The sequence below is a fragment of the Mixophyes fleayi genome, chromosome 10 (genome assembly GCF_038048845.1).
Source record: "Mixophyes fleayi isolate aMixFle1 chromosome 10, aMixFle1.hap1, whole genome shotgun sequence".
Lineage (NCBI taxonomy): Eukaryota > Metazoa > Chordata > Amphibia > Anura > Limnodynastidae > Mixophyes > Mixophyes fleayi.
Window position 1 is genome coordinate 36905947 of NC_134411.1, and position 21796 is coordinate 36927742.

At 44.7% G+C, this 21796-nt stretch overlaps 1 protein-coding gene across 1 annotated transcript in view; it reads right to left on the minus strand.

The window, feature by feature from the left end:
* Positions 1-1967: 1967 nt before the first annotated feature.
* PRMT3 (protein arginine methyltransferase 3) overlaps positions 1968-21796 on the minus strand; it is a 75757-nt gene continuing 55928 nt past the window's right edge. The window contains exons 14-16 of the mRNA XM_075188429.1: positions 19662-19712; positions 19390-19477; positions 1968-2145 (exon numbers count right to left, since the gene is read on the minus strand). Coding sequence (XP_075044530.1) covers positions 2036-2145; positions 19390-19477; positions 19662-19712 — 249 coding nt within the window. The 3' untranslated portion in view covers positions 1968-2035. The remainder of the gene's footprint in view (positions 2146-19389; positions 19478-19661; positions 19713-21796) is intronic.

Consider the following 21796-nt stretch of genomic DNA (forward strand, 5'->3'; position numbering starts at 1 on the left):
TGGGTCCACTTTTTTTTCCCAGTTCTGAGTCGAAGGGCTGGAGAGTGGTAAAATAATACAATACTGAGACATAGTGAACCCAGCGGAACTCTTGAACCTAGTAATTGTAACCCTTCTACAGTAACTACCACTGTATGACCCCCCCCCCCCATGCTGACCATGTGCTTTTACATACACTTACCTGCTAGTGAAACGGTGTTGACCGAATGGCCTATACCGTAGGTCTCCTCCCTAATATTCTAATCTACTAAACCCAGCTGTTTCCAATATAGCACATTACAGTGTATTAGACAGAGAAGAAGGGAACCTACATGGAAACAGAGGTCTACAGCACTGTCAGATCTGCTACAATGCAGGATTAGAGGATGGAGCCAGTGTCTGTAACTGACCAATCGGAGCTCACTCCTAAGTAATGGAAGTAGACATAGCCTTTAATGTTAACAGGACATTCAGACCTGTCTCCCACGGCATCTCACACCCTCTAGAACCAACGCTGTTACACTACTCTGATCTGCGCATGATAACCTATAAGTCCGCACGCAACAACTCACAATAACGGTGTTTAAGACACAGACTACACTTCAGCTGTAGGGTATAGACAGACACTATCCAAAACATTAATGGGAGCGGATATTACAACAATACATATAAAATTAAAACTGTATAACTTATACTGCAAATAATTTATATTAAACAGAGATTATAATCTAATGTTTTTGCTTTTAGTTGCTAAGCAAAGGACATAGAATTTGGGTTTTCTTATTTCTTCATTTAAAAAAAATAAAAACTGGTAAGCTACAATTACATGTGAATACCACTGCACATTAAACGAGCGGACACCTCTGCAATAACATAATTAAATTCTTTGCGCATTGATTATGCATACGGGTCACCGTATCAATAACACATTGTTCCATCCCCGGGCCCCTGGCTGGCAGCTAATGTACCAAATGAAAAGTCTGCAATTCATGGAAATAAAAACCTATTTAATTAAAATGCATAATAATGAATGCCTAAGGTAACATGTAGGAAATCCAGATTAGTATCTCAGCGGGAGATAGACTGAAGTTAGACAAGTATGACTATAAGGTAATGAACACAAGGGGAACCAGTCTAATGTTAGGAATTATCAATGGCACGCACACTAGTAAGCCGAGTTTACGGATAGCGTCTAATCATGCTGGATCAACATAACGTAATATTTAATTTTCAGAACCACTGTCATGTCACATCGCACTGTGAAACTTCTTCATTCAACCATATATGAGAGGTTGTATTACCATCGTGAGTTCCCATCTATGTGCCTATATTAGGCTGTATGCAGAATTAGTTCCTAATTATAACCAAGTTCTAGAGTGCGTTCCTGGGCCCACAGTTTATAGCAATATCATAGGCAAACCGAGAGGGGGGAGGGGGGGGGGGGGGGGTTCCTAGTGCATGGAAACCCCCCTCCAAGCCTGGGGCACTGTATAATTGAGGTGGCTGGACCCTGCCCCCGCTTCACACGGCTCTGCTTGAAAAGGGAGAGCTGCGTGCACCTAACAGTAGTGCACGCAGCATTGCCCGTGTATATTATGGGGATTGGAAGAGTTGGAGAGCAGCCAAGCAATGTCTAATATTATAGCCACGCATGCTGGTCACGCCCACTGGTGACATGGTGTGGAAACCCCCCTCTACAAATCCTGCGTTTGCCCCTGAGTATACTTTAATTCCGGCCAGCAAATTCTGACAACTGAAATCTTTCAGTATGATTCCTTTGTATACAGGTGATTAATAAATGTTATATATTCATACAATTCAGTATATGTTAGCCGAACAACACAAAATAACTGTTATAATGATTTTTTTCTCTCTGCACAACAGCAGACTTTTCAACATAGGAAGTGAGCGCAGAAAAATGCTTCCCCCCAGGAAACTGTAGAGTAGAAGGTCTCATTTTATCATTTAACCAGAATAGATGAGTGACAAAATGTTTAACAAGTTTATTTCAATAGATATAAAAATAGGAAACAAGTGTTGCTGTGACTTTCGCTGTCTATTGCAGGGTGTAGGTCTGGTTCAGGTTCTGCAGAGAAAGCGTCACAATCAGAGAGCGAGGGTCCTTTCTGTTCTTACACACGGTTATCTTACCGTCCAAGGTTTTGCCTGCAAAGAGAAGAGACACTAATTGTACTGGGACAGGCAATATCAATACAGCGTCATATACCACAGGTCTAAAGGTGACCACACGCTGTCATATATAGCAGCATGTCTGGCTCTAACACAATTATGATCACTGATAATCCAAATTAAATCGGCTCATTATTGGCATGTTGGTAAAAGAGGTTGAAAGGTAACCACTATCTGCCTGCGCAAGATCCTCTTCCAACTACATCAACAGTCTCGGAGGTGATCCACCCACTCGGTCCAAGCACCAAACTCTTGTCCAACATGGTCACATACATTTGTGGTATAATTGGACACTGATACTAGACCTGGGTTGCAGGGTTACAAATTGATGAAAGAGAGCTGAGAGAAGGAAAGTTGGTGATGGAGGAGAGCTGAGAAAAAAGGAGAGCTGAGAGAAGGAAAGCTGATGATGGAGGAGAGCTGAGAAAAAAGGAGAGCTGAGAAAAGGAAAGTTGATAATGGAGGAGAGCTGAGAGAAAAGAAGAGCTGAAAGAAGGAAAGTTGATGGAAGAGAGCCGAGAGAAAAGAAGAGCTGAAAGAAGGAAAGTTGATGATGGAAGAGAGCTGAGAGAAAAGAAGAGCTGAAAGAAGGAAAGTTGATGATGGAAGAGAGCTGAGAGAAAAGAAGAGCTGAAAGAAGGAAAGTTGATGTAGGAGAGCTGAGAGAAAAGAAGAGCTGAAGGAAGGAAAGTTGATGGAGGACTGCTGAGAGAAAAAGAAGAGCTGAAGAAGGAAAGCTGACGATGGAAGAGAGCTGAGAAAAAAGGAGAGCTGAGAGAAGAAGGAAAGTTGATGATGGAGGAGAGCTGAGAAAAAAGGAGAGCTGAGAAAAAAGGAGAGCTGAGAGAAGGAAAGTTTAGATGGAGGAGAGTTTAGAGAAAAAAAGAGAGCTTTGTACAGTTCTGTCTTGTTGGTGTTTATACTAATAAAACAATAACAAAATATACTATATGATAAAAGAGTTAAACAGAAGCTGAAGATAGGGGAGGAATATGAGAAAAAGAGAATGTGATGGAGCTTTTATAGAGAAGAGGGGAGATGGGAAAGGAAAGGGGGTCTGAGATATATGAAATTTGGGAGCTGGTAACAGCAGGTGGAGGAAAGGGAGATGAGACAATGCAAGCAACATGAAAATACAGAGTGATCTCTTACAGCTGAGTTTCTATGTTAGTTTTGCTCTGGGGCCTTCATATGCCCTTAATATATATTTATTATATCTTGTCTCTATGTCATACTTTCAGAACTGCATTTTTCTCTTAATTATTTGTGTTAAAATGCTCATGAAATTGCTGTCGCATGTAAAAGTGACGTGCCTGATCTGCCCTGAGCGGTAAAATTACAGCTATCAATATTTATACCTTCTTTTCCCCTGTACATGTGTTTATTTTGGGCAATCTGTAAGCAGATGGCACACGACTCACTGTAAGTTTATTTGGTAGCTGACTTAAATAGTCTCAAAGGGATAAATAAAAGTGCATAATAGGGTAATAATGCAATGAATTCTGTCCTAATCTCCTGGCTATGCCGTGGAGCAGTGTTCTGGCAGCCGGGAGGCGAGGGGGGGGGGGGGGGGGGAGGGGATCAGAGCAAGGTGAATTAGATCTCACACAGAGACTCACTCTCCAGCTCAGGGGCTAGTTGAGTGGTGGAAAACATCAGTCATTTGATATCTACATGACACTGATTAATTGTTGCGATCAAGCGAGGTGTTCCAAAGCACCAGACTCAGTTCAGCTGCGAGGATAATACTGCACAAAGCAGATTGAGGGTTTCAGCTTCTGCTTCCAGCCGGCAAATTATACATTGATTACCTCTCCAGCACCGCCGTATTACTACACTGTCTATCAGGCCAGGGATTTAAAGGGACCCAAAACATAGAACACAAGTTGATCTAATATGAAACGCACGTTCTAACGTTCCCCGATTCACGTGGAAATGTTCCCATCCTTGACACAGGACACGTGACGGAGAAAAACTCCCTGTAACTTCACCTTCTGTGAATTCTTATTTTCCTTCTTAACTATTTAGTGCAAGGTACAAAAGTGTTTTAACCTACAACATCCAATCAACAATTAGGTGTCATCTGTCTAGTGCAAGACAATGACAGCAAATCTGATTGCGTGTTACGGTGTTATTGCGCAAAAAAACTGTAAATTGCAGTTAGGGTTAGTCACTTATCATATCTATTAAAACATTTTTTTTTTTACTTTCAGTGAATATTTTGAATTTTGTAGTTTGTTCTCCGAACAAATTTTTCTACTTTTTGCAACTTTTTGGTTCAGTGTCAATCACTATAAAAAGAAAATAAAAAAAAGAATTCACTTCTTATCGACCACTCTCCTCGTTTTAAAAGGATTAACGTGTACCCGTCATCTACACAGACTGGAAGCAGCCATTTTTTGGACATTAATACTAGGCTTGTGTCGTAAGGTTGGCCATTGATGCTAAACCTGTGTTGTAGGGTTGGCCATTGATTCCAGACCTGTGTTGTAGGTTTGGCCATTGATTCCAGACCTGTGTTGTAGGTTTGGCCATTGATTCCAGACCTGTGTCGTAGGTTTGGCCATTGATTCCAGACCTGTGGTTGTAGAGTTGGCCATTGATGCTAGAGACCTGTGTTGTAGGGTTGGCCATTGATTCTAGACCTGTGTTGTAGGGTTGGATATTGATTCCAGAACTGTGTTGTAGAGTTGTCCATTGATGCTAGACCTGTGTTGTAGGGTTGGATATTGAACTCCTTTCTCCTCTATCAGTTCTCCCTCTTCAACAATCAACTTTCCCTTTACGTCATCTCACAACTAGATCATGATAACTCTTTTTATCTCAATGCCTACCTCCACCAACATCAACTATCCCTCATTACTGTCTCCTTCCTCTGTCATCAGCTTTCCATTCCCTCAACTTTCCTCCATTAACTCACCTTTCCTTTCACCCTCCCCCCTTCCTCCATCCAGTCATCCATCACTAGTTCTCCTTTTCTCCCTCCTCTCAATCTTATGTGAGTATTGTTCTTTCCTTGGAACAGAACATTGGCTTCCCTAGTGGTTTAGCAGACAGGTTTTATATATATATATATATATATATATATATATATATATATATATATATATATATATATATATATATATATATATATATATATATATATATAATCAAAATTTCAATTGATATATATCATATGCATGATGTTCTATTTCACATTATGAAAGAGAACCAACATTCCATGAATTGTATGTGGTTATTATTTAGTAATAACGACAGAATGGAGGATCTGAGCCCTAAGGAGAGGCAGCCATTTAGTAATGGTCAATGACCGCCTTGTCTGGAACAATCTACAATTTAGAATTCTATATTTCTGGCTGAACTAGCACATCGTTCTGTTGTAATAAATGTCAGTGAGCAAAATGTTTTTAAAAATAATTTTCTCTCCGATATAATAACACAACTCTGACATTTGCTACCTCAGCGGTACCATGATTACACCCTCTCACTGCTGGATCAGGATGTCCGAAATCTCCACCTGGTACTATTTATAGAAATTTGATGGCAGATAACCACTTGGCCCATCTAGTCTGCCAAATTTTTAACCTATGGTAGCCTCCAACCCTTTTGATCCTTAATTCTTTGTAAGGATATAGTTATTTATATCCTAGGCATGTTTAATTGCTCTACTGTATTATCCTCTACCACCTCTGATGGAGGCTATTCCACTTATCCACTACCCTTTCTGTGAAGTAGTTTTTCCTCTGACCCTACTTCCCCCCAGTGTCAGTACATGTCCTCGTGTTCTAATACTTCTCTTCCCCCCCAGTGTCAGTACATGTCCTCATGTTCTAATACTTCTCTTCCCCCCCAGTGTCAGTACATGTCCTCGTGTTCTAATACTTCTCTTTCTTTGTAGAATGTTTCCCTCCTGCACCTTGTTATAACCCTGAATATATATGAAAGTTTCTATCATGTCCCCCCTCCTTTCGCTTCTCTGCTCCAAACTATACATATTAAGGTCTTTGAGTCTTTCCGGGTAAGTTTTGTCCTGTAGACCATGCGCCATGTTAGTTGCCCTTCTCTGTACAGTCTTGAATGTATTTATATCCTTCACAGAGGTGTATATATAAAGAGGCTATTTACCCCCTCAGTGCAGAACTTGCACACAATATGGCAACCATGGCATGAACAATGGTACCAGCTCTATCCAATATGTCCAAGCATGCGCTAAGTACCAACAGCCGGCGCTCAGGGGTTACAAACATGAACAAAATTAAGGAATAGAAATAAAGGAGTCTGTTGGATTCAGAGACCTGACCATGGAAGGGACAGATATAGATGGATAGAAAATAAATAAATGGACACTTCTGTTTCTTTAACATCCTGCACTATGCGATGGCGCATGTGCCCAGCTTGCCACGTACTCCATAGGGATCAAGGATCCCTAATTCAACGGAGCTGCTCTTTCACATGCTGGAAGAATGACCGCGGTGAACACATTTAAATACAACACTTTTAGTTTTAGTGATGGAAATACAAGTAGCTATCAAAACTCATAATGTGTTGTGGGAAAAACAACATATCGCTTAAATGAGAAAAAAAAAGTAACTTGTATCTTCTAACGAAGCAATAACTGTGTTCCTCTCTCCTTATTTCTTTATGGATTTAAACTTGGCACAAACCTGGACTGATGATTTAACCTTGTGTGTTATCTGATACTTTCCTTCTACAAGACCTGCATGGATTGGGCCATATTTATAACTATTAATGTACCCGAGAAGTCTCTTCTTTACACAAAATGTCAGCGACATCAGGACAGGGGGAGATGACAGCAAAGGACATTGATGAGACCGATTGCAGAGTCGTTGTATAATAAACATGGAATTTCTTAAAAAAATGGCAAATGTGATGTATATCTCAGATACTGATGAGAGGTGGACTTTGAGGGGAAACGATTTACATTTATTTGTGTTTGACGTAGGCATCGGTGCTGTTAGGGACTGATTCTTTGACAGGGTAAAGGAGACTCCTAACATAGCTCGCTATAAAACAGGCAGTCCCATTTTAATTTGTGGGCGTGTCATCATTATATGCCCCTCCCACATTCTGAAGAGTCGCTTGTTGCCGTGCATGAAACAAACGCGTTCTCCGACTGTCAAGTCTATTGTTACAGTGAATGGGTGAATTTATTTAGGCAGCAAAACGAACGTATTGTGCAAAAAATCCGCAGTTACACCAGACCTGTAGCTGGTGCAAGTGATACGATAGAAAAACACGCACCATAGAGATGCCCAAAACTTAAATTGGACGCTGCAGCGTGTGCTCGAGCTTGGCACGCCCTTACTGTACACTGACTACGTGCCTAAGCCCCTAACCCGCCCCATAGGCTGCACACAAAGATGAATTGCATACACTTGCGTTTTCTGGCGTATATAATTGAATGCAAAACACGGCGCGTATCGGCATTTACGTTCCTTAATGAATCAGGCTCACGGAAAGCAGAATTTATAAGGCTCTGCAGCGTTCAGAACAAGACTCTGCAGCCACCTCTGGAACCCCCACTGTCCAGGTGTAAACGCCATATTACGCTCCCGATAACCCACGAGATGCGCCAACCATCTTTCAGGCAATAAGTCCTATAGTGATCTATAGCAGAAATCTGCCAAGTAACCTGAACTCCGGCAAACACTCTGCCAAAACCAGGTGATCGTGTTGCTCCTCTGAAAGTATTCAGCATATTGAGGACATGATGGGGCAGATTTCACAGCAGATGTCGACATTTGGAGTATATCGCATTCCGTCATTAGTTACATTATCAGCAGAACGCAACAAGGGGATTGTACCACTCAAAGTACACTTGGAGGAAACTTTGATGCCTTTATAGATAAGACAATTTACAGATATGGCTATTTTAAAAGCAGTTATTTTATAGAGCTCTACGCAAATAACAAAACAATGACATTCATTGTCCAGACACAGACAATAGTCCAACACCTTTACCATGATAATCTGGTCCAGCGGGAAACACTAAAATCAGAGACTAGGACACATATTTCTTTTTTTTGAAAAGATATTTTATTGAGTTTTTCCAAACAGACAAAAAGGGAAACAGGCAATACAGGTGACAGATAGCTGCAACAAAGTTTCCACGAAATATAAACAGTATATTATTAATGATATGAAGAAGCAAAAATAGATTTAGAGAGGAGAGAAGGGAGGGGAAAGAGAGAGGAAAGAATAGGGGTGAGAGGGACGGGGGGAATCACTAGCCAAAGCAAGGAAAAGTGAAATGAGGAGAAGGTGGAGAACCATGACACGGTTTAGGAATGATAGTAGGGGCTTGAGGGCCTTAAAATGCGAGAGGGGAGGAGGCTCCGTAATACTCAGTCCAAGGACTCCAGACCTTGTTAAATTGAACGGGGGTGTGACGGAGAATGCTAGTCATATACTCCATGTGGTAAACCTGCCATGTGCGGTTAATAACCGATGGCAGAGAGGGAGGGCTCGGATTTTTCCAAAATAGAGCAATTTGGCATCTAGCAGCACTGAGTATATGTGTGATGAGTTTCTGAGTTGGTTTTGATATCTTGGGAATAGAGCGCGGAAGTAAGGAATACGACAGAGATGGCGGAAGGGAGATCTGAGTGATATCAAAAATTAACCGATGGACCGACTTCCAGAAAGGAAGTAGTTTTGGACAGTGCCACCATATGTGAGACAGGGTACCTTCCCGACCGCATTGGCGCCAGCATAGCGATGAGGAGTCTGGGTATATCATATGGAGACGGTGAGGGACCAGATACCAGCGGTAAAAGATCTTGCGACTGTTTTCGCTGATCTTGATGCAAATAGAGGTCTTAGAGAGATTCAGGCGAATCTTAACCCATTCTCCGGGAGAGAGTGACTCCCCCATGTCCTCCTCCCACTTGAGCTCATGAGAATCTTTAGGGGGGCAATTATATTTTACCATGAGGCGGTAGAATGTGGAAATCAGGCCCTGAGAAGAGGAGCGAAGGCTACAGAAAGAGACCAAGGGAGAAGTTAGATGTATATCCGCGACTGTACACCGGATAGAGTTATAGAAATGCCGAAGTTGTAGGTATTGAAAGAAGCAGGGCGAAGGGATACGAAATCGCGTTTGAATATCGGTGAAAGATGGAAAGATTGGCAATGGCCTGATGTCGGAGAGGAAGTTGATGCCACAACGCGTCCAGTGAGAAAATTGAATAGGGCGGAGTCCAGGGGGAAAGGCGGGGTTGTTCCAGAGAGGCGTCATGCGCCATGAGTTGGGAGCTAAATTATATGAGGAGACTGTGTGGGTCCAAGAGGTCAGTGAGAATACTAATGGAGGGGGGAGACGTGAGGAAGGAGGCCGATGTTGGGGTTTAAGCCAAAGAAGCGAGGAGGGCGAGATAGTGTCTGAGAGAGCGGATTCAATGTCGACCCAAACTCGCTGTCCTGGAGGAGAGTGAAGAAGAACACACTGGGTGAGGTGAGTAGCGCGATAATATTTGAGAAAGTGAGGAACGCCCAGGCCCCCATCTTGAATAGATTTGTGGAGAATCTGCATGCGAATTCTAGGCTTCCTAGCAGACCAAATAAATTTGGTGGCCATTTGTTGAAGGAGCTTAAAGGAGTTAGCAGGGATTTTGAGGGGTAAGGTCTGAAACAGGTATAGAAGTCGAGGGAGGATGTTCATTTTAAGGGAATTTATTCTGCCAGTCCAGGAGATAATGAGTTTATCCCACTTTAAAAGGTCAGCCTTAATGGCCGAGAATAAAGAGGGGAAGTTTGCCGCGTACAATTGATCATAGAGTCTAGTAAGATAGATCCCGAGATATTTTAGTTTGTGGGGTTGCCATCTAAAATCATAGCTGGATTTAAGGGTTGATAGAAGAGTAGAGGGGATGTTGAGGTCCAGGATTTCTGATTTGGAGGCATTGATTTTATAATTGGAAAGAGTGCCAAAGAGAGTAATGTCCTTGAGTAGGTTTGGAAGAGATATGATAGGGTTTGTGATTGACAAAAGAATATCGTCCGCATATAGAGATATTTTATGTTCGGAGGGACCCACACGAACACCGGAGATGTCAGGATTAATACGGATTTTACGAGCGAGAGGTTCAATCATAAGTGCGAAGATAAGTGGGGATAATGGGCACCCTTGACGCGTACCATTTCGGATTTCAAAGGGAGAGGACTGAAAGCCATTAGCCAGGACGGAAGCGGTCGGGTTAAAGTACAGGGAGGCAACGCCCCGAAGGAAGGGGCCCTTCAGGCCCATGACCTCGAGGGTCCGCTGCATATAAGGCCAGGCCACCCTATCAAAAGCCTTCTCCGCATCTAAAGCTATAAGTAGGGTGGGGATTTTGCGTGAGTTGGAGACGTAGGTCAGATCAATTGCTCGCCGGGTGTTATCCGATGCCTGGCGGCCCGGAATAAAACCGACCTGATCGGGATGAACGAGAGAGGTGATGACTGAGTTCAGGCGATTAGCGAGGAGTTTTGCAAATAATTTGAGGTCAACATTAAGCAGGGAAATAGGTCTATAATTTCCGCAGAGTTGAGGGTCGCGTCCAGGCTTGGGTATAACCACAATGTCTGCCCGAGTTGTAGCCTGATCAAACTTAGAGCCGAGGAGTATGGCGTTGAAGAGCTCGAGAATCATGGGCATAAGGAAGTTGGAAAAACTTTTATAGTACACGGCCGTGAAGCCGTCGGGGCCGGGGGCTGAAGAGTTTTTGAGTTCTTTGATGGTTTGGGCAATTTCATCGGCAGTAAACGGTTTGTTAAGGAAATCAGATTGTGATGTGGTAAGTGAGGGCAGGGCAATTGAGGATAAAAAGTCATTAATTTTAGAGTGTAAGGATACCGGGTCAGAAATTTGAGAGGGGAGGTTATAGAGAGAAGTGTAAAAGTCTCTAAAGGTGTCGGCTATTTGTTTGGGATCATAGGTGAGAACTCCGGATTGGTTCTTGATAGAGTCAATACGGTTGCGGGTGCGCTTATCTCGTAGCTTCTGGGCTAAGAGTCTGTCCGCTCTATCTCCTCTCTCGTAGAACTTCTGATGGAGCCAACCAAGAGTTTTGGCCGCCTTTTTGGAGAGAATTTGTTGTAACTGCCCGCGAAGAGCACTCAGCTTGAGTCGGGTCTTGCGTTTCGGAAAGCGCTCGTGTAGTGCCGTTAGAGCTGCGATTTGTGATTCGAGATCCGCGATGCGAGAGAGTTCAGCTTTGCGGCGTGAGGCGGAAAGCCCAATAAGTGTGCCGCGTATGGAGGCTTTGTGTGCTTCCCAGAGAATGGAAGGCGAAATATCTGGTGAGGAGTTCAGAGAGATAAATTCCTTAATGGATTCGGAAATGGAAGAGATCTGATCGGGTTTTAGAAGTAGGGAGTCATCCAATCGCCATTTTGGGGGAGAAGAGCGCGGACGGGGGAAGGCGATTTCGAGCAGGACCAGAGCATGGTCCGACCAGCTAACCGGAAGGATGTCGGAATCAATAAGTTGCTGGGTGGTAAGGCGATCTATAAGAATGAGGTCAATGCGAGTGTGGATGTTGTGTGGAGCTGAATAGTGAGTGTATTGTCTGCCAGAGGGGTGAGCGAGGCGCCAAGCATCGTAGAAGTCATAAGATTTGAGTAGGGATACCAGAGTTTTAGATTCTCGGTGAGCGGAGGAATAGGAGGAGGAGATAGAGGAGCGGTCCATCCCGGGGACCAGGGTGGAATTGAAGTCGCCACCTACAATTATTTGACCTTGAGATATGGAGCCAAGTTGTTCAAAAAAGCGGGAAAAAAGGCACCCTGCCCCAAACTAGGAGCGTATAGGGACACTAATGTGAGCTTGGCGCGACCTAGAGATCCAACCAGAATTAGATATCTGCCTAGAGGGTCAGAGTATTGAGATTCCAGTGAGAAAGGAGTGTTGCGATGTATGAGGATGGCAGTACCTCTTTGTTTACAATCAGAGGATGCATAGTAAGTATGAGGGTATGTCTTGCATGTCAATTGAGGGTGGGGGATCTTGAAGTGTGTTTCCTGTAAGAAAACGAGATCTGCCTTAAGACGTTTAAAGTGCTGAAGGGCCATTGTGCGTTTGGTGGGAGAATTGAGGCCATTAGTATTGAGGGAGATAATTTTGAGAGTCATGGCGGGTCTGGGGGCTTGGAGCGAGTGAGAGGGCTAGTGAATAGGGACAGGAAGGGGATAGAAAAGGAAAAGAGGGAGACCAATTTCCCCGAAGGGAAGCCAGTCCGGATTTGAAACGAGAGGCACAACATAGGTACCGGAAAAGGGGGGCAAGGCATGGACAGCCAAAAATGAACGGAAAAATCGACCGCTAAGAGGTCGTGGGAGCGGGATAGCAGGTCAAGTAAGGAGTAGTGAGACTACCCAATGAGAAACAATGAAACATTTTACAAGTAAACCAAACACAAGTAAAATAACAAAAAACTGAGTAAAGATCACCACGGTGAAAAACAAGTAGATTATGAATTATGTTAAATCTACAAAGAACATAGGAGTGGAACAAAACCATGTCGACGGCCACCCAGCAGCAACTGAGTGGAATCTAAATAGAAAACCATTACACAGAGGCGAAACCTCGCCGCTCAATGTCCGTCGAAATGGCAGCCTCCCTCAAGAGGAGGAATAACAAGGTGTATGGACAGCTTATATATAGATATATATATATACATATATAGTTATATGCTAAACAATGGACAGGTGTAGTACAGCATCATGTGTTGTTGCAAATCTTAGGAAAACGAGATAAATAAGCAAATCCAAAAGGGAAATGGACTAACATAGCTTTAACAGAGTGTGAAACATGTGGGATCGCCTCCTAAGTTATAAACGGTGAGTTTGGTCAGAGGTCTAGCCATTCGGGGGGAGAGCCGGTGGGTAAGGGCAAGTGGCCCGAGAGTGGCCCAGGGACAAGTGGGAGTAGAGTCTTCGGATCCTCCCCGTCAGGGCAAGACCCCGAGCAAATGTAAACAGTAAAACATAGGATACACACTGGAAGTATTATATCAAGAGTAACAAATACGGAACAATAGGATAAAGAACATTTAAATTAGCAATATTTACGTAGAAGACCATTCAGCTTGAGGAGGTCGTTTACGGGTCGCTGCAGACGAGGTAGAGGATGAGCTCGGGAGATCTGGGAATTTCAGAGTTTGTAACAGGTCCCGACCTTGTTCCGGGGTCTTGATTGAGTATGCATGGTTATCATGGGAGAAAGAAAGCTGAAAGGGGAACCCCCAGCGATATCGAATGCCGGCCGAACGTAGGCGTTGGGTGATGTCAGCTAGGTCACGACGTTTCTTCAATGTGATAGGAGAGAGGTCCTGGAAGAAGAGAGGATTAGTCCCGGAGTAGGAAAGGTCTCGATGGTCCCGAGCAGCGACGAGAATCTTCTCTTTGGTGGAGTAATAATGAAGGCGTATGATGACATCTCTAGGAGGTTGAGAGGGCTGGGGCCTAGGTCGGAGAGCCCGATGTGCACGGTCTAAGCGGAAATCGTCAGGAGGTAGGTCTGGAACCAAAGAAGTGAATAGACCCTGCAAATATGGAGGTAGTTCCTCAGATGTGATCGACTCTGGAACATTCTTGAGCCTAATGTTGTTCCGACGGGAGCGGTTTTCTTGGTCCTCAAACTGTTCTTTGAGAGAGTCCAAGTCGGCCCGAATAGCTACTATATCCTGGTCAGTTTGGGTTTGGAAGACACAGAGATCGGTAGTTGTTTTTTCCAGAGAGTCGGTGCGAACACCCAGGGCAGCGATTTCAGTGCGTAACTCTGTAACTAAGGCCCGAAGTTCTGACTGAATAGTGGTCTTCACTTGTTTCACTATATCAGCCATAGAGGGCTGCGGAGTGTCAGTATCAGAACTCGGAGATGCCGGGGCAGAGGTAGACGGTAGGGCAGCCTTTCCGCTTCTGGAAAACATACCAGGTGTTTGAGGTGGAGGGTTCTTCTTTGGTTTGTGTGACATGATTGCTTCAAACGATTACACTATCGGATAGAGTGAATAACAGCAGAAGTGGTGTGGTTACTTTCGGGGTAGTACTACAGAGAATGACCCGCTCCCACGAGTCAAGTAGAATTAGAACATGGGTAATTCGAGCTGGGCAATCAGGAGGAAATTAAAATCACAGATGCCCCTGCAACTTCAATATTATACAGTTTGCCCTGGTGGATTATATTTGGAGGAGAGCACAGACTTTGTCTTCCACAATCCGGGCAGTTCTCCTAAATACAGAGCACTGATCCCTCTTTTTCCCACCGCCAGTGACTGTTGTAAGACCCTTTTTATATATTTCTTGTAGGGACACTGCTGTGTAATTCTCTGTGTTCCAGCTGTTCTTACCCAACAGATATTACTTCATTCAGACCACTGGAGAACTCGCAGGGGAGGAAGTCTGGGGTAGTGGAGGGAGTGTTGTAGTGATGTGGACAGCTGCGTGTCAAATATAGTAGGGAGAAAGCGGGGGTGGGATGAGAGGGGCCTGCAGGAGACGTTTTTGTGGAGAGTGCTGGCCGTGCAGTAAAGAAGGGGTAGCGGAGATACCTTGCTGTGGAGGTCCCGTTGACTAGGTGCCAGCTCCGCTCACTTCAGGCCGACCGGAAGTCCCGCCGCGGTACCGGAAGGAGATGATCTGCAGGGCGGCTCTAACCTCAGTCCCAGGCCTCTACCGGAAGTAGGCCGCGGGGATCGTTGTCGGCGCACCGATGGGCAGAAAGCTCTGACGGGAGCCAGCGGAGACCCCAGAGGGCAAGCAAGGAAGTCCAGGAGCGCGACGCCCATCACACACTCACTGCAGGCTGGCTTTCTGCGGGGACCCGCCGACCGGAAGTCCCACGCCAGGACCGGAAGTGCTGCTGACTGGTCACCGCTGGAGCTGGAGACCGCAGATGAGGCGCTAGGTGGAGGCCGCAGGATGCACCAATGTCGGACCAGGTAAGGGTCTCCCTCTTTGTGTGCCAGGGCCGCCGGTGGGGACAGGTAAAGGTGGTAAGAAGTCAAGAAGGCGGGGACCAGCAATGAAGTGGGCGGCTATGCGGGGCCTCCGTGCGCCTCCGTTGGGGCTGTTGTAGCCCTCAGCAAAGGCAGACCCAGTCTCACCCTGGTCCAGAGAGGTTCTGGATCCCACTCCTGCAGGTCAGAAGGGCAGAAGGGGATTTTTCAGGTCCAAATTAAGCCGATGTTAACGGAGCTCTCCTCTATTGCTGCCACTCAAGATGGCTGCCAGGCCACGCCCCCCAGGACACATATTTCATATTAGTCCCAACAACAAATCACAGCGTCAGAGTCCACACGTTATATAAGACACATTTTGTGCTTTCTCTCTCCTGCTGTTTAAGAAAGTACAAAATGTAACTTAAAAGCCCATTTGTTTAATTGTAGTCCTGTTCTGGATGTACACACTCGATAGATTTTATGTACATTATTATATTATAAAATAAGATGCAAATAACATTCCCGTTAACAGAACATAAGGTTTCACATTGAATTTGTTATATAGTGACTCCAGGCTGTGCGGTGCACCCAGGGCCGGATTAACCATAAGGCTAACTGGGCTACAGCCCAGGGGCCTCGGGCATCCAGGGGGCCCTTGAAAGTGCTCAACAGCATTATTGATCGGTCTGGGGCTACCATTGCAGTAAAGAGCGTACACTGCGCCGGGGAAGGACCACAATGACAGGAGAAGGAGGTAAGTGCCTTGGGGGCAGCTTGGATCACGGGGGTGGGGCCCTCACGGGGGAATGGAGGCCCCCTTAGCCCAGGGGCCTCCATTCCCTTAATCCGGCCCTGGGTGCACCAGCTGTACTGGGAAAGATTGTGCACGGTCATGATATGTATAATAATAATTTAATCATTATAGTCATTATAAGATAGAGCATAGTCTGCAATCGGTATATAGATATTATTAGGGGCAAAACACCAAAGACAATTAATGAAACAATGAACTATATGAGTACAGTCTTCCCTGCATCAGATATCAAGGCATAGATATTCCATATCTAAAAGATTTTAAATCCAAGATGACTGAATATAAAACAATGTCACGTATGTATGAATACAATGACTGTGACCCTGTAATTTGTATGTGATTGTATATTGTGGTGATCACTGTCTGTGCTACTGCAAATAAAATGTTTAAATAAATATATATATATACATACACACACACATACATACATACATACAGTATATGTAAAGGTTTCCGTCCCATGACAGGACTTCAGAACATTTTGTAAGCTTTTTATCAGAGTGCAAGCTCTTGGTCACTGCTTGCAATGTCCTAACATATGCTTACAGACAAAAAGTATGGTCTGCACCTTCAAAGCTTTACCTCAAGTACCTTAAGCATGTAAAAGTTCCTGATAACATTACATATGTGGGAATTGAATGGAAACTCTCATATATAAAACAGACTGTATTGTGGTTCAGATGTTTTCTAAGGTTCCGACCGCAGATGTAAAACTAAGATCAACAGACGGAGATGATGAAATATATTGGCTATAGGACTGTTTATTAGATGAGATGTGTGAGGATTCAGGCAGGTATTTCCTGCAGACTGATATGATCTATAGAATGAAGGAGAGAGAGGGGGGGGGGGCTGTACTGAGCTTTAATACTGCATTGCGGAATCGGCATGTGGGATGAACACATTATGTTTCCCGTGGCATACTCTATAAACTTCCAGAACACATCGCTCCTCTTTCATTGTGACAGGCAGACTCGACAGAAGTACTTTATTTAAGACTGAGCTCCCCCATAGTGTAATATACAGGGAAAGTATTTTCAGGCATCTCAAAGAGGGACAGTCAGATTAATGAATAGAGACAAGCTGGGCTTATGTTCCTGGCACTTACCATTATGACAGGTAGTAAGGGAGAGAGAGACAGGGCAGAGAGGAGGAGGAGGAGTAGGAGGAGGAGAAGGAGAAGGAGAGGGATGAAAAGGAATAAAACAAAATGTCTCTAAGATAGGAGGGGTGAGGGAGGGAGAGATGGGCACATGGGTAACAATTTAGAGGGAAAAAGTAGGGAGGGAAAGTGAAGGAAGGAATGGTAGGAGCAGGGAGACAGAGGGGGAAGAGAAGGGTAGGAGGTGGAGGAGTGATAAGGAGCAGGGGGTAAGTAGGGGTTGAGAGGAGGATGGAGAGCGTAGAGGGGAGGAAAGAGTTAGGCACATGGGTAACAAATGTATTTTGAGAAAGGAGTGAGAAGACTCAGGTAAAGAAGGGATGGGGGGAGAGAAGGATAAAAGCAGAAGAAATTGTAGGAGGTAGGAGAAAAGGGAGCATGAAAGGAGAGTAGAGGGGGGAAAGTGGAGTGGAGGAAGGGGGGAAAGAGAAGGTGGAAGAAAGAAGGGGGAGAGGATGAAGAGGGAGGGAAGGAGAAGGGAGAGGAGAAGGGAGAGGAGAAGGGGGAAGGAGAAGGGAGAGGAGAAGGGAGAGGAGAAGGGAGAGGAGAAGGGAGAGGAGAAGGGAGAGGAGAAGGGAGAGGAGAAGGGGGAAGGAAAAGGGAGACGAGGAAGAGGGAAGGAGAAGGGAGAAGAGGAAGAGGGAAGGAGAAGGGAGAAGAGGAAGAGGGAAGGAGAAGGGAGAGGAGGAAGAGGGAAGGAGAAGGGAGAGGAGGAATAGGGAAGGAGAAGGGAGAGGAGGAAGAGGGAAGGAGAAGGGAGAGGAGGAAGAGAGAAGGAGGAGGAGGAAAGGAGAAGGAAGAAGAGAAGGGAAGGGAGAGGAGGAAGAAAGAAGGAGAAGGGAGAGGAGGAAGAAATAAGGAGAAGGGAGAGGAGGAAGAAAGAAGGAGAAGGGAGAGGAAGAAGAGGGAAGGAGAAGGGAGAGGAAGAAGAGGGAAGGAGAAGGGAGAGGAGGGAGAAAGAAGGAGAAGGGAGAGGAGGGAGAAAGAAGGAGAAGGGAAAGGAAGACGAGGGAAGGAGAAGGGAGAGGCGGAAGAAAGAAGAAGAAGGAAGAGATGGAAGAAAGAAGAAGGGAGTGGTGGAAGAAAGAAGAAGGGAGTGGTGGAAGAAAGAAGAAGGGTAGGTGGAAGAGAGAAGAAGGGTAGGTGGAAGAAAGGAGAAAGGAGAGGTGGAAGAAAGGAGAAGGGAGAGGTGGAAGAAAGGAGAAGGGAGAGGAGGAAGAGGGAAGGAGAAGGGAGAGGTGGAAGAAAGGAGAAGGGAGAGAAGGAAGAGAGAAGGAGAAGGGAGAGGAGGAAGAGGGAAGGAGAAGGGAGAGGAGGAAGAGGGAAGGAGAAGGGAGAGGAGGAAGAGGGAAGGAGAAGGGAGAGGAGGAAGAGGGAAGGAGAAGGGAGAGGAGGAAGAAGGAAGGAGAAGGGAGAGAAGGAAGAGGGAAGGAGAAGGGAGAGGAGGAAGAGGGAAGGAGAAGGGAGAGGAGGAAGAGGGAAGGAAAAGGGAGAGGAGGAAGAGGGAAGGAAAAGGGAGAGGAGAAAGAGGGAAGGAAAAGGAAGAGGAGGAAGAGGGAAGGAGAAGGGAGAGGAGGAAGAGGGAAGGAGAAGGGAGAGGAGGGAGAGGAGGAAGAGGGAAGGAGAAGGGAGAAGAGGAAGAGGGAAGGAGAAGGGAGAGGAGGAAGAGGGAAGGAGAAGGGAGAGGAAGAAGAGGGAAGGAGGAGGAGAAGGAAAGGAGAAGGAAGAAGAGAAGGGAGAGGAGGAAGAAAGAAGGAGAAGGGATAGGAAGAAGAGGGAAGGAGAAGGGAGAGGTGAAAGAAAGAAGAAGGGAGTGGTGAAAGAAAGAAGAAGGGAGTGGTGAAAGAAAGAAGAAGGGAGTGGTGGAAGAAAGAATAAGGGATAGGTGGAAGAAAGAAGAAGGGAGAGGTGGATGGAAGGAGAAGGGAGAGGAGAAAAAGGGAAGGAGAAGGGAGAGGAGGAGGGAAGGTGAAGGCAGAGGCAGAGAGAGAAGGAGAAGCTAGGGAAAAATGGAGGGAAAAGAGAAGGAAGAGGACAGAGGTTGAAGAGGGGGGTGCAGGTGTGGGGAAGAATGGGGGCAGGGAGGGAGAAGAAAAGGAGAAGAGTTGGGAGAATGGAGAGGAGGTATAGAGAAAGGAGGGAAGATATGGCAGGGTGGATGGTATGGGAGCGAGGGTATTGCAGGGAGGGCAAACAATGGTACAGCCAGGGTGTCAGTGACAGAGTGAGAGGAGTAGATGTGAACACATTAATATAAACTTTTAACTTGCCAAAACATCGATCTAAAAGTCCTGTAATATTACCTGCATTAACCACAATGGGCGTCTCCAGAAGGAACACGGTTTGCTTCCAGTGGGTTTCCTTGCACTTGGGGCTGGTGGAGAATGAGACCTATTGACACAGATTGAGAGCAGTATTTGTAATATCACGCTACATTACTTTATTACATGATGAAGTACACGCACTTTAAATGCTTACAACAACAAAACACACCGCATTCCCAAACACCCCAGGGCACAGAACACAACACAATCTCTCTCATAATTAATTTAGACTGGTGTCTGGATGTACTTACTGGTGTATGACAATCCTTCTCGAATAACACGTCAAAATAACCAGCCACAGCCTAGAAACGGAAAATGGAAGATAATCATTCACTGAAGGATATTACATAGACAGCAGAACAAAAATATATTATATCCAATATATTTAAATGACAGAACCGAAATACACAGCAATACTTCTTATTCCTAACACTCGGTGCTTGGCGCTAACTAATAACTTCAACCCCCCACATTTCCCCCCCAAGTTAAATAAATCTGGTTACAGGAGTCTGATAAAACATGACAAGTATACGATAGATCTAAAACAGTTCAAAAACAGTTCTAATCTCGTGGTTCAGCTACATTATATGAAGGAAGAGACTTTTAGGGTCCAGCAAGTCTCTGAATTAGTGCAGAATTTTAATTTCCTTAAAATCAGAACCTGTAAATATCATCACCATTTATTTATATAGCACCAATAATTCCGCAACATTGTACAGAGAACTCACTCACATCAGTCCCTGCCCTATTGGGGCTTACAGTTTAAATTCCCTACTATACACACAGAGAGAGATTAGGGTCAATTTGTTAGTAGCCAACTAACCTACATATATGTTTTTGGAGTGTGGGAGGAAACCGGAGCACCCGGAGGAAACCGGAGCACCCGGAGGAAACCCACGCAAACACGGGGAGAACATACAAACTCCACGTAGATAAGGCCATGGTCGGGAATTGAACTCATGACCCCCCCAGTGCTGTGAGGTAGAATTGCTAACCACTAAGCCAACGTGCCGCCCTAGTCCGACAAGATCGGTGGCCAGTTGAACGACAAACTGAACAGAAAAATGATGGCTGGATTTGGCAGTTGAGGTCATTTGATGATGGGGGTGAATGGCAAGTTGATTTTCAGCGGTCACACATAGTGAGGTCAAAAATAACCAAATTTGCTGCGTCATGTGTGACTGGCGTAAGAGATTTTCCTTTGGGTGCCCATACACACTGCAATTCTGCGGAACAATTAGGTTATTTCAGAATTCATTGGTTGCATATTGTACCAACTATGACCATCGATACCAATCAACATCTTTTTGGGTTCGTTGATCTGTCAACTGGTGAAAAAATAAATTTAGGCAATAATGGAATCCTGACCCAGTGTGCGGTCATCACACAACATCACTAATTACGATCTGGCCGATTGCATGAGCGCCAAGCAGCCGTGCCTTTCCAATTTGAACAAACACTTTTGAGACCTACTAACGAAACAAGATGAACTATATGTTTACACATGTGTACAGCCAACCCTGTATTGTGAAAGTACAATGCATACATATTTCACATTTAAAAGACCGAAATTTCAGCTTATTAAATATAAAACAATATCACGTGTGTATCAATAGCACAGTTGTGATCCTGTGATTTGTATCGTTGAAAAATTGTGATGTCGACCCTCTGTGCTACTGTAAATAAAGTTTTGTTTGTGTTTAAAAACAATGTCACAAAAATATGCAAAAGTTTCCATCCCACGACAGGACTTTGTGAAATTTACATGACGTGTAAACTTTTTATCTGAGCATAAGCTATTGGTCACTGCTATACAGCCATCGAGGCTGAGTGAAGTATTCTTCAATATTCTTACAAGGAGAGAGAAACCAAAAGAATCGGCAGAACTATACCCCCTAACAACGCCAAAATCATTCCGAGCACACGAGTAGAACTGAGTCGATCGTCACTCTCCAGTACAGACATCTCCTCCACAGAAATGACCATGTACCTTATACAATATATTCTTGAGCTAGGTACACACTGATGTAATTATCATGCAGATCACACAATTCATGACCGTTTGGTCAGATATTGCAACAGTGTGAACTCTCTCACGATCATGTTTTATCGCACCACAGCACATTATATCGTTTGATTTGGTTTTCTAAGCTTCCTAAAGATCATGATCTTCGATGGGACAATGTCAGGCAAATGTGGAAGTGTGTACGCACTCATGACCAGCGATATAAGCAGATATCTGTAGCGTGTCTGTTTTCAGCAGATGGTTATGAGAGATGAAGATCACAGATCTGAAGGTAAATCGTGTAGGTGTGTACACAGGAATCTGCATGTTCATCAGGACTTTCACTCGTTGGTGAAATCATTACAGAAATTGCATCTGCAG